General features: G+C 36.0%; 1 protein-coding gene across 1 annotated transcript; it reads left to right on the forward strand.

Moving 5' to 3' along the window:
* The first annotated feature begins 159 nt into the window (after positions 1 to 159).
* On the forward strand, positions 160 to 11,948 carry LOC144432571 (serine/threonine-protein kinase 40-like). Its single transcript, XM_078120812.1, has 8 exons — positions 160 to 517; positions 3,129 to 3,521; positions 5,566 to 5,700; positions 6,410 to 6,637; positions 8,443 to 8,611; positions 9,144 to 9,288; positions 9,846 to 9,965; positions 11,022 to 11,948. Exons 2-8 carry the CDS (start codon positions 3,138 to 3,140, stop codon positions 11,344 to 11,346), a joined length of 1,506 nt encoding a protein of 501 aa, XP_077976938.1. The 5' UTR covers positions 160 to 517; positions 3,129 to 3,137; the 3' UTR covers positions 11,347 to 11,948.
* Positions 11,949 to 13,846: the final 1,898 nt, after the last annotated feature.

Here is a 13,846-nt window from a genome sequence, read left to right on the forward strand (position 1 = left end):
TATTACGCTGCTTCCCCCAAAATAAACGATTTACACAAAACCAGAACAGGGTAGAAGTGGCCTAGTGGCGTGATATATGTATGCTGAAGCCCTATAAGAAAATGGTTTGAGCTAATTACCTCCTGCGTAAGGTCGAGGGTCATTTTCCCTAGATCGATTGAGTGGCTGATGGTAATGTTGCGTATTCTGGTAAACAAGGACTGTTTTTCCCGAATAACGGAATGATCACGCCAAATTGTGTGTGGTGACTGACAACTGATTATTCAGCTTCAATTTGACGTCAAGGAAAATTATAATTTCCGTTTCGTTGGCTCTCAATCTCGATCAGAAGTAAGCCCAAGATCAACCGTCTACAAACGTCGCTTTGTTCAAATTGTTGCATAGCGTTTGTTAGTGCATGCATTTGACACGGCGTTGTTCCTGGAAAAAAAATCTGTCAGCATTTATCAAAAATCGCATTCGACTACGCCTCTTCCACGCATTTGACGAAGATAATGTCGTCGTAGTAATGTGAAAGGTAAGCGAATTGAAATGTTGTACATTGGCGTAGTTTGTACAACAACGTTGCACCAAGATGGCCACGGGCACTGGAATTAGGTTCATGGGCGGTCGGTCATTGTTGCTAGTAATAGAACAACAGCAACACTTTTGCTACGAAGGACATCCCTTGTTTAAAACGATTTTACTTAATCGGTACTTTTAAGGCAACTATTTAAAAGTAGTATGTGAACACATTCTTCTTTATAGCGTAATTATGCTGCTGACATAAAATAACTGTCTAAAAGTCCAGTTCACCCACTAAATTATGACTAGCAATAGTATATGGCTGATATGTGAAATATTTAACCCCCACCCTATCCAGACGCACAATAAATTTAAACAGTTTATTAGGTTATACCACATGCTAATCATGAAATAGGGAACTTGAAACAGATATCTGACAAAAGTACGTTGAGAATTGAATGAAAACAATATTGAAACTACGGAAGTACATGTGTATACTTCCATGATGGAAGTACATGTACCAAAAATAACTATTTTCATTAGTAATGTATAGAGAAGTTCAGCAGTTAATAACAAGAAGTGATAACAAGTCCCTTGTAAAACCAACCCACCCTCTCCACTCGTCTGCATTTCTACAGTTGTCAATTTTGGATTGCTTTGTGAAATTTGTCCTGTTATTTCAATACTGTTTGAATCTTAAAAGCATGAATGCAAAGCTAACATTGTTCTGGGGTTTAAAATATGCAGATTTTCACTGCATCATCTATTCATGACTGCACATGTAGATTTGTAGTGTTCTTTTGAGTGCAGACTCTGGAATGATAAACAGCACAAGAACAACAACAGTGCAGCCACAATTACTAGTATTGAAGGCTCAAACAAAAGCAATAGACTATATGTATATAGAGGCACCATATTGACAATGATAGAGATGATACACTGTCTATGCTAAAGCACACCACATATATACACCATAGAGGTATGAGTGATTCCTGATCATTATATCTCCATGCATACACCATGGAAGTTGCATCTGTCACCATAGTCATTCTCCCTCCATGCATATGCTGAACAAAGTTAGTTACAACATTGGAAGTATAATTATGTATACTGCCAAGCAATGTACAAAATCTAGACCATTCCATTATCAATGCAGAATCTCTCTTTTTGTTTATTTCCCCTTTCTGTATGGTGTATGGCATTTTCTTTTTTGTCTTCAAGGGTATTTGCTTTGTAGGTGTAAAATAACAATACACAAAAGTAGATTAAATAACAAAGACCTAGGGAGTGTCAGACAATCCAGAGCCAGCCAAGGCCTACATGTATATACATCAGGTTATTAACCCACCACCTACAATGTACCCACCCCCCACATCCTCATTGTTTTCTTCACTAGGTGGTTTATAAACTTAGTAGCCATGTTAAAATCCCACTTCGGATTAGGATAATAATCTAGGTGTAAAAAAAATAGTTATTTGGCAGAGCTTTAGAATATGTTGGTCCTGAGCAAAAGAATATTCCCATGTAACTTCCTTGTAGTCCTTCAGCACTGGATTCATTGGAACTGATAATGCGCAAAAGCTTTTTCTGTTGAATAAGTCATGCTAAAAATAACCTAATTTACTATTTTTGAGTTGCATAAACTGTTAAAATGGTGACTGTTCTCTTAACTAAAAAGAATACTGTATTTACAAATGGAGCCTTGTGAACAATTACATAGAAAATACTTCACAATTAAGTTGTCGCATTCTTCTAGTATTGGAATTCTGCTGCATTCTTCTATAATTAGATGTTTATGGGGGGGGGGGGGGGGTTGTGTGCCGGCCATTTGTGTCCATCTCTAATATTTTCCCCTTGCTAAAAGCATGGACAATCACATGTCTCAAATCATCAACTTTCATTTGTCCGGGAATGCACTCCTAGGTTGTCACAACATTCGTGTTATCCTATCAATGGAGTCCCATGTTATCATTATTTTGTTCTGGACCAACTTTTTCTTTGTATCTCTACCAGACAACTATCTTTGACACATGACATAGTAATCCTACATATAAGCTGGTTTTTACTTCATTCTAGAAAAGATAAAGTAGTAAACTTAATTTGGAATGTAATTATGTGTTCTGCAAATCGCTTTGAATATAGTGTAGGAAATTGTTATAAACAAACAAACAAAGAAACAAAACATTGTTATCATTATCAATGTCATTGAAATGATGTCAGTGTCGCAGGCAATCATAATGTAATGATAACAATATTTTGTTTGTGCAATGTATAGCAATTTCCTGCGTACACTATATTTAAAGCAGTCATAATGTACAATTGTTATCCCATGCATGGACCTATAGTGACACAATGAACCTTTATTCTTCCTGTACTACCTGGCAAGCAAGCAATCAAACCATTACAAGTTTGATGTAGAGCATAGAATTAAATCCTTCACATAGTAACCGCTATCCTGTCAGATACCTAATTATGCAGCTTGCTTGACTCTAGTTTCTAATAAGAAAAACTTACCTCCAGATGTAGTTATAAATTGTTATAAATTTGTTATTGTAGTACATCAATTGATTGTAGATTTAATTTCAAATATAAAATGAAAGTGTTATTTTAAACTTTATTTTCAGGTAGCTACAATGAAAAGACGAGCTTCAGATGACCAAGTTGTCGCTACAAGCACTCGTACCCAACGGTTGCAGAACAGTGACGATGAAGAAGCGGGCACATCAGGAAGCCTCTCGTCTCAAGCCGCAAGTTCCTCTTCGTTAGCATCAGTTGTGTCTCCATCTTCGTTATCATCGTTATCATCTTCATCTCTGACAGCAGGAAACTGTTTACAAATACCATCATTTATTTCGCCATGTCCGACGGCAGCTGTTTTGTCATCAGTGGTAAACCCTCATGGCGCTAAGAAAGCAGGGCCGTATCTATTAGGACCAAGACTTGGGAATTCACCTGTTCGGAGTATTGTACAGTGTTTGGCAAGACGAGAGGGGACTGATGACTTTTATCAGTTAAAGGTGGGTGAAAAAATAGCTGCAATAATTGTAGCTTTGTTTTTATTTGCAAAACTTTTTTATCTTTTATTTTGTGTTACTGAACATTTTTCATTTTACTTTTTCTTTTCTTACGGGGTTTGCAAAGAAAAACATAGCTACAATTCTATTATCGAACAAGATCAATCTAAAATCTCTCGGCAAGTATTTCCATGGTTTTCTCACCTTAATTCAGTAAAAAAATTCAATTTCCTAACTTCATTTTTAAATAACATTGCAGTTGTGGAATTTGTAATTATTTGAATCCATTCTTTTTCCATTCAAAATGGCAATAAATACTCCAAACTACTTCATCCGAGTCCTTCTCGGTAGCCATTGCGACGTTGTGGTACTGGTAGTACATGGAGCATGCATCAACACGGTGCCGAATTTGAAAATTTAGCTGTATACAGAATATACAGTATGATTTCCACTTGAAAATAATATTGAGGAAGCATTAATCTGATTAAGAACACTGCATTTATAGACCATGACATACATGTAGGATATGCTTGACTTTCAAAGAGGTGAGGTATATTGTCTAAAAAAAAAGTTTGAATATGTGTTGAATAGGAGCTTACCCATGATAGAACTGTAGCAGTTCTAGTGGAGGACTGAGATGGAGCAAAACCACTAAAGTTACTGCAGTTAAGTGAAAAAATGAGTTTGTAAGCAAACAAAGTGAATTTTCAGTTTGATTGATAGTCAAAACAGAGGTGCCTAGAAACCATATCATACTAACACTATGAGGCAACATTTTTTGTGCAGAAAAACCATCAGCTGTTGGTGAAATAAACATGTAATGTATATGGTATCTTGGTTGAGTGGCATTTTTTACTTCTATGCATGTGCCAGTGTCAGCCACTGTGGTCGAAAAGCTTTACAATTATTACCCCAGGCACAGACCTATAGCAACACAATAGCTCTTTGTCCTTCCTCAACTTCCTGGGGAACAGTCAATCCATTGCAACCCCATAAGTGCATAAGATTAAATCATTCACATTGCAACATCTATCCTACCAGGTCCTCAAATATACAGCTGGGCTTACTAAGGGCATAAGCATGGTTCAAATCTTGCCCGAGGACTTTAGCCATTCAGAAACTAAAAACTGCAACCCCCAGATATGTCAAGCCAGCCACTCTAACTATTCGACCATCATGACTCCACTACGAATATGATGATGGGTTGGGCAGTCAGTTTAAAAAACAAAACAAAAAAACCCCCAAAAATATAAAGTGCTTGTGTCAACTGTACTAACAGTTTGTGTTGTGTCTTTTATCTGATCTGTCCAGTAAGGGTCTGCTGTCATTAAGAAAAACAATTTGAACTGATTCTATAAATAGAGAGAGAGAGTCTGTCAGGTCATGACACTAAATCAATAAATATATAAAAAAGGTACTATTATGATACGACAGGAATTCTAAGTTTGTGTCACAGTGTGATACCACAGTGTAGGTGTTTTTAAGTGTAGTGGATATTTTTTGATTATCGTTGTCTGTGTATGTGTTTTGAGTACACCACATGCTAGACTCTCTCATAGTCCTCTGAGCTTCGCATTACTAAAATTAAAGCTAAACGAATTATTTATATGTACCGATACCAGCTATATTATAACCGTACTCGAATATCCTTGTACTGCGTGCCCTCATCGACCACTTAGAGATAACAATTCGTTGACATGTTTTCGCGAAGCTCCGAGGACTGTGAGAGAGTCTAACCACATGCATACATGTAGGTACAACAAATGTTTATTGTCAGTGCGAGAGGAGTCTTTTATAGTCTACATTTATCAGGTAAATTACAGAACTGTCATGTGTTTTATTGCATGTAGGTCATGATTGATTGATTTTATCATTGAGCCTATATCTCCAGGGTTATTGATTTTCTCCCAAGTTTTCCATGCACTCTAGTCAATCTAGTCAATATTGATGAATCAGTACATGCCTCTCATAATAGTAAAGTGTACATGTCAACTTGAATTGATTAGCATTATCTGATTGTTGTATCATGTTTACTTCATTTTATCAGATACTTACCTTAGATGATGGAAGCAAAGAAACTCAGGATGAACGTCAGGGCAAGATGCTACTACATACAGAGTATTCACTTCTGTCATTATTACATACTCAGGAAGGTGTGGTTCACCACCATGGTTTGTTTCAGGTAAGTATCTTATTTTCTTTCTGACTACATGTATGTACATGTATTCACTGCTGTGGTTATTACATACTCAGGAAGGTGTGGTTCACCACCATGGTTTGTTTCAGGTAAGAATCTTATTTCCTTTCTGACTACATGTACGTACATGTATTCACTGCTGTGGTTATTACATACTTAGGTGTGGTAAACCACTATGGCAAAGTGGGACTTTAAAAGAATACTAATAATCCATCTATGTTGTCCTTGTTTGTATCACCACAGTTGCTGTTTTTCATGCGTGTGTGTTATTCCACAGATAGATTGTAAGATACATCATGTTACTCTGCCCTCCCCAGTCTGAAAGGGTTTGACCAATGTTTGAGGGCGTCCCGTCACGGTTAGACTGTAAGAAACGTCACTGTGTTGTTCAGCCCTATCAGGCTTCTTAACCATGACTGATGAGTGAGTGCTGGCTGATGGCGTGGCACAGTGTCTGTATCTTACCGACCGTGTCACGGTGTACCTTATAGAAATGCTGAGAAAAACTGAAGCACAAAAGATGTAACATCATGTCTTTTGCACTATGTATGGTCAGTAAGTGAGTCAATCAGTCAGTCATTCATCATTGACTGTTTCCGATCATTGCTGACCATCTTAACAAAACAGTTCAGTTCAGTGCCAGAGCTGCCTGGCCTTTAAATTTTGTAATATATATATATTTTGTACTCTTTAGGACAAAGCCTGTGAGGTGAAGAGATCCGATAGTTCAAGAAACCCAGCCAGTCGAGTCAAGAGAAGGATATGTCTTGTATTAGACTGTCTTGTTTCCCATGATTTTAATGAAAAGACAAATGAATTGATGAATTTACAACATTACGTTATCAAGGAGAAGAAATTAAGTGAAAAAGAAACCATTGTCATCTTTTTTGATATCGTAAGAATTGTAGACAGTTTACACAGGGTAAGTGCCATGTAACTTGCTACATGTTTAAATTGTGCTACTGAGGACATTTTGTACAACAGTTAATATAAAAGAGTCGTTTTCGTTGTAGGTCAGAATGTGAGTCACACAGTATAGTTAGAGATAGGGAACAACAAATTTTGGTGTGCATCTGTATCTCAGCTGTATCAAATTGGCTGGGGGGGGGGGGCACTGTTATACAACTGTCACTGCTAAAGCTGCACCAATATAATGATATATGGACCAACTGAAACTTACTTGCACACATAGAACAGCACAGACCTACATGTATGCTTGCGTTTACTAACTCTCAGTCTTGCCCTGTTTATGTATTGGTGTGGGAACTTGAATCAGGCCTAACATGAAAAAAGGACTGAAAAAAACAACCTATATATAATAGTATATATTAAGGAGGGTATGTAAGCTCAGTGACTTCTTTTGTCTGTCATTCCTTTTTCACATGTGTCATGGTTTCAGTGCCTGTGTCCATGAGTTTTTGATAGAGACAGACTTTCTAGCTGTAAGACTCAACAATATTTCATAGTTGCATACAAAAAAGATCATGTTTCTAGAGACAAAGACAGACAGGCAGACTTTCAGATATATGATCATCAGCTGTGTATACAAATTTGTTTATGTTCGTCACTTAGAATTTTAGTGGGACCTTCACTTTCATAAAATATTTGATACATAAAACTTTCAGTAGGTTTTCACTTACTTTAAACATTGTAATTTCTCATCCAAACTGTGTGTGTTGTGTGTGCAGGAATGCAAAGGTTACAATCATGCACTGCTTAAGCAGTTCAACTTTTTTAGCCTTCAGCATTTTGGTGTGTCCTCGTCAAAGATCCTTATCATAATGACAGATTCTATAGCTACAACTGACCTCTAGGTGGCGCTTGTACTTTTTGAGCATCCACAAGTCAATTCAGATATTCTTTTTATAATATCTGTTTTCATAAAACCTCTCTATGAAAGTGGGCCAGCTTGACTGTACTACATGTGTATGTATATGTACATTTTATGGCCTATCCAATTATGTAAAGGGGGAGGATAACTATTTCTAAATGATGTGAAGTGATATCATATCAGAAATTCATTCCTACACAATAATATTATAATCCAATTTATACCAACACTGACATGTAAAAGCCAAAGCATGGAAAGAATATATTTGTACTCATTTTATTTTTGGCAGTACAGGCAGAATCACTAGATTAAAAGGCCAGGGTTTCAGGGTTCTCCACAATTTGAAAAAATTAAGGGGTGGCAACATTTACATATATAATGTATATACATTAGCATATTTCAGGTTGTAACATTTGACAATGAGAAAAATGTGTACATCATCAAAAAAGGTTTAAAAAGTAGAACAAATTCCTACTTTCGGCAATGATCTAGTCAGCAAATGAGAAAACAAATATATATATAAAGGTATTTCAGTTCAACATTTTCAAACTTTAATAATAGCACAATTCATCATGGTATAAAACAGAGGGGTGTCCAACATAACTACAAGTGTGGCCCATGAAAACAGGGGTGGTGCACCCCTCAAAAACGCCTTGTGGTTCGAGAACACTTGGTTTCAATCTCGGGTTCTGTGTTATCTCACTAATAGCGCCATGAAGAATACATACAAATGTACAAACATTTGTTGTTTTTTTGGCGTACTTTTTCTATAGCTCTGCAAGACAACAGTACTGTTTTTCAAATCAAACATAAATTTGAATCCTAATCCACCTGGGCATGTAAATCAGTATTGTAATTTTAACTGTTCTATATGCACATTTCTTTGCCTTTCACAGAAAAATATTGTTCACAGGGATTTGAAGTTAGGCAATATGGTCCTGAACAAGAGAACAAGAAGAATCACAATTACCAATTTTTGTCTGGGAAAGCATTTAGTTAGTGAGAGTGATTTACTAAAAGACCAAAGAGGAAGTCCTGCATATATCAGTCCAGATGTTCTAAGTGGTAAGTAACTGTAAACTGAAAAATGTGCACTTTTTTCCCAGTATCATAAAGATAAAAGATTTTATAGTTTGGCCACTGGGGGCGCTATTCAATAGCTGAGTCTGACTGTAAGTGTGGACACAGCATTATTCAGTAGTATACATGTGTTGAAATTCACCCTTTCCCATTGTTTCATTGCAAATGTTGATAACAGTCTTGGTTGATTGAAATATTTTTGCTCCTTCTGTTCTTGATTGTTTAACTTTTACTAGGAAATCATGAAATTTGTGTACACCCATTTTTCTACTGCCAAGTGTTTGTCATATATAATGAACAGTTTTACCTGCATTTTCTCTGGTATTATTGGGCGCCCTCATAAGATTAAGAGGCTACACTAAATATACCTGAGAAGTAGGTATACAGGAATATATTCTGAGTGTGGTTTGTTACATCATGAACAGCTTATGTATGCTGTACATCTGAGGAGTAATAACATTTCTCACAGTGTACGTTTACAGTTTTATATTTTGTTGCCATATCATTGAATTTTCAGGTAAACCATATTTTGGAAAACCCAGTGACATGTGGGCGCTAGGTGTTGTGTTGTTTACAATGCTGTACGGTCAGTTTCCATTCTATGACAGTGTACCACAGGAATTGTTCAGGAAAATCAAAGCAGCAGAGTTCACCATTCCAAAGTAAGTTGCCCTAGATTTTGATATGTACAAGAATGAATAATGGTGACATGCTGTTTACATATGAATCACTTTGTGTCTGAGTGATATCAAGGTTATGTATGTGCCTCTGTCTGTCTGTCTGTCTGTCTGTCTGTATGTATGTATGTATGTATGTATGTATGTATGTATGTATGTATGTATGTATGTATGTATGTATGTCTGTCTGTCTGTCTGTCTGTCTGTCTGTATGTCTGTCTCTATAAGAGGATCGTTATGTATGTATGTATGTATGTATGTATGCATGTATGCATGTATGTATGTATGTATGTATGTATGTATGTATGTACGTATGTATGAATGTATGCATGTATGTATGTATGTATGTATGCATGTATGCATATATGTATGTATGAATGTAAATACACAAATGTTCTGAAGATAAACAAGTGTGAACAAAATGTCAAAAATGCTTGGCTGAGGGAAAACTCAAAGGTCCTTGGTATACATTGTTTAGTTGTGTAGTTCAAATTTAAAACAGAAAATATAGTCTACAGCAAATTTGGTATGATTATTTTCAGTGATGGGAGAGTTTCCGAGACTACAGTCAGTTTAATTACAAGACTCCTAGTGCTTGACCCAAAAGTACGTTTAACTGCCACTCAGGTCATGGAATGTTTGTCATCAACACTAGCAATGTGGTGAGTATACTTTTGTCATTTTACCCAAGTTCAGGTAAAATGCAAAGTTCTTTGATTGTCTCCAAACTTTGCCGTAAGAAAGATTGTTTCTGTTCACCATCTTCACCATCTTGTCTTGAATGGAATCAACAATCTTTTGTTTTTGTTTTGTTTCGTTTTTCCATAGAGTTAAGTGGGCACAAGCTGACTTTTTTTTGGTGAGATTTATGCTGCACATTTACAAATAACTCACAGCATAGACAGTGAGGGGGGGGGGGGGGGGTCCTCCACTGTCTAGGCTCACAGTATTCTACTTATTGAAGAATATGTAACTATCACTTGCAATTGAATGAAATCAAATCGGGATATTAAGATAACGTATAAATGATCCAACATATTTTTTATAGGTATCAAAAAAATGTGAAGGAGTCCATACTTGACAACCAACTGTTTTGACAAAACCACAAGACATTTTTGATGTCATAGATGGCATGCATTGACGTTAATATAATAGTTTATTGAGATTTTATGTCAGTATTTTAACTTAAGTAAAAGGTTTATAATCTCAGCTTGTGCCACTTTAAAGTGGTCATATGAATGAGGATTGAGTATTTATTTTGGATTTTTAATTTATAAAATAATTTTATCATGGCTTCCTAGTTGAAAAATCAATGTGAAATAACATTGACCAAGTCTGTGTTTGTAACTCAATACATTGCAAAAAGTTAAAAAAATGTATAAAAATGTTACTATCGTACGTAAAGTAACAATGATTGTTCACATATATTAATCTTTTACAATTTATTGAGTTACAAACAAGGGCTTGGCATATGTTGTTTCACATTGATTTTTCCAGGAGGAAGCCATGATGAAATTGTTTTATAAATTAAAAAAACCCAAATAAATACCCAATCCTCATCCAAATGACCTCTTTAACATAGCGTTTACTTGGTTGCTTTTCAGGGATACATACATCTCTATTTTGCACTTGAATGTGCATGTAAATACGTACCTGCAATGTCATAATAACGACGAAAGAATGATTAAGTGTATTGTTTTCATCTTTTGTTACTGCAGGCAATCAATGTCAACAAACAACACAAACCTACAGATTGTACCAGACATTGACAATGTAAAGGAGGAAGAGGAGAAAGTTAAGAAGGATGCTGAAATAAAACAATCCCAAACGTCAGAACTTGACATGAAATTACGACAAGTCAACAGTAGTAGTAGTAGTAGTAGTAGTAGTAGCAGCAGCTCTACACCTGCTAAGGCTAATGACAGACAAATCCTCAGCGCTCGTAGACGAACGATCAGTCAGCCGCCGATCAGACGGATTAGTCAAGACGCACGACCTTTGACACAGAGTGAAATTATTGCACATAGACAATTATTGTCATGAGGTGTGACACACAGGGTTGATATTTTTTCGTTAATTTTTTTTCCATCGTCAGTATCTGTGACATGAAGTGCAATTAAGTAAAGTGTGAAATGAGTGATGCTACAATCGTGAGGTCGTGACGCAACTGGCCATCAGGTATTTGAAGTGTCAAAGTTCATCAAGTTGAACACTCGTATGGACATCCATGTTGAAAGGCATATTTTATTGTAATTAAAGTTGTTTCCCATTACATGTATTGTGGAGACAAATATCTTTTCTCCCATTTATTTGTCAGCACTCCTGTTTCTGAGTCTTTTCAATTGTAAGATAAATTTATCAAATTTGTGAATATTTGTACTAGTTCCGTTTTATCAAGGTTTGTAATGTAAATTTTTGTAATTTACGTATATACCTGTTCCGAGTATTCTCACCAACACACATTTCCACCCCATGCTACCTTCTCACGTAAGTGTTGGCAACAGTTTTGAAGATAACATTTTTTAGAATGGCACACATGTTTGGACTAGTGTCAGATAAATGAGCCCACCTATTGTGTGGAACTACTTGTCCATGAATCTAAAATGGCATAAAAAATGTAGATAATGTCTTAAAAATATAGTAAAATAAAGTACAAATGTTCTAATTATTCAACGTTTACCTTCTCATATTGTTGGTCACTAGAGGGCGCTATTTCATTTAAAGTAGAACAAGCTGAGTTTATAAGCTACATTCCACATCGATGCGTGTCTTCTATAATGCTACAATTATCATTTGGCACTAGTAGAACAGTTGATTGCATGGTAGGAATTTCCTGAAATGTTTTAGATATGTTTCACAAATTACATCATCAGATAGTTTCTGAGTTACAGCTTAATGCCAGGTTTAAGTTCAGTCAATTTCAAGTTATGATTAAGTGTGCTTCAGTAGGTAGAGTAATGTGAGTGCATTTTTAATATGTAGAGAAAACTATGCCTACAGACGTATTAACTTAGCTTGTGCCCCTTTAAAGTCAACTGTTGAAATGATTGTGGTTTGTTGATGTGTTGCAAATAATATTCTGTAAAAAAAAAATTAGCAAGCCCTGTTTTTTCCAGCACTTAGGATATATTAAATCACATAACAAAAGTCTGGTTTAAACTCATTGCTCAATGTCATAAGGGATCGGTCAGTTTCTTCGGTTGGGCAGGAGGGGGGATTGGGAGGGGAGTCACCCTGTTTTTAGCACAACTTATACTGATAAGGTTCAGTAGTGCTATATGCATGGCATAGTGTATGTATGTCTGTGTGTGTGTGTGTGTGTGTGTGTGTGTGTGTAAATAACTTAAAGTCAAAAACCAATTGACTGATTGCCACTATCTTTGGTGGGTGTATTACCTTGGGTGTCTAGTTGGGGAAATTGTGCAGATCAAAACGATCTTACCACCGGTGTGTGATGTGGGTCAAAAAATGTGATTTTTGTTCAAAAAACTTCAACTCAAAAACTACTGGGCAGATTAGTCTAAAATTTGGTGGGAACATGTTTAGATTGAGATTTGTACACGACATGATGATCCCATCAGTGATATGCAAATTAGGGCTAATAATATATTTTTGGTAACAAATCTTTAAAACTACTAAGTAGATTGGGCTGAAATGTAATGGGGGTGCTTTTAAAAAACTTTACAGTTGTGCTACAATGACCACCTATAGTTCTGTGACATATCAATGACTTTACTATACATGCAATATTAATGCCACTGTACTGATGTTATGGGCCCATTTTTATGTGACATGCGAAACTCATTTAAAACTTGCATTTACTTTAGCTTCAAAAACTTTCGAAGCTCTACCTCAAAGGCTATGAATAACCTAACCGGATCTGTTAGGGGAGACCTCTAGGACTCCCTCATCCTCAGAGGTCACTCATGCATTCAACCAACAATCAGACGTACCAACCTTTTTACTGTCATAATGTAATGGTATTAAACTTTTCATAAAGAGTTTTCACCTTATGCTAAATTGAGATGATATTGTCTTTTAAAAGATGTGAAATGTTTGTCAAGATAGTCAAAACATTGCATTAAAACTCCAAATCTCCCTTACCAATGATACTACCAGTAGATGTGCTGACCTTACACTATAATGATTAAGAACTTATTTCAACTCTATGTAAGTATGTAAGTTATAAATAATAGTTACTGATACTTGATGGTGCTGTCTTGTAAAGCTTGGAGGTTATTGCATGGAATTGTCTGAATAGTCTCAAAATTGCCTATTAAGAGTAAAAAAGCTCCAGGGCTTCTAGGGGAGACCCTTAGGACCCCCATGAGAGGTGTACATATTCCCATCTCAACTCCATTTTGTATATGCATTTACCCTGTGTTGTCAATAATTATATAAGTGGTTTATTTACCCAAGCGTATAAAATGATTACAAAATAATGGTAACAAAAATCAAAAGAGAGGAGGGTAAATGGGGAATCAAGAAATAGCTTACAGCTAGTCTAGCCTGATCCCCGACATTGTATATTGCGAATGAAAAC

Source organism: Glandiceps talaboti, chromosome 3, assembly GCF_964340395.1.
Source record: "Glandiceps talaboti chromosome 3, keGlaTala1.1, whole genome shotgun sequence".
Lineage (NCBI taxonomy): Eukaryota > Metazoa > Hemichordata > Enteropneusta > Spengelidae > Glandiceps > Glandiceps talaboti.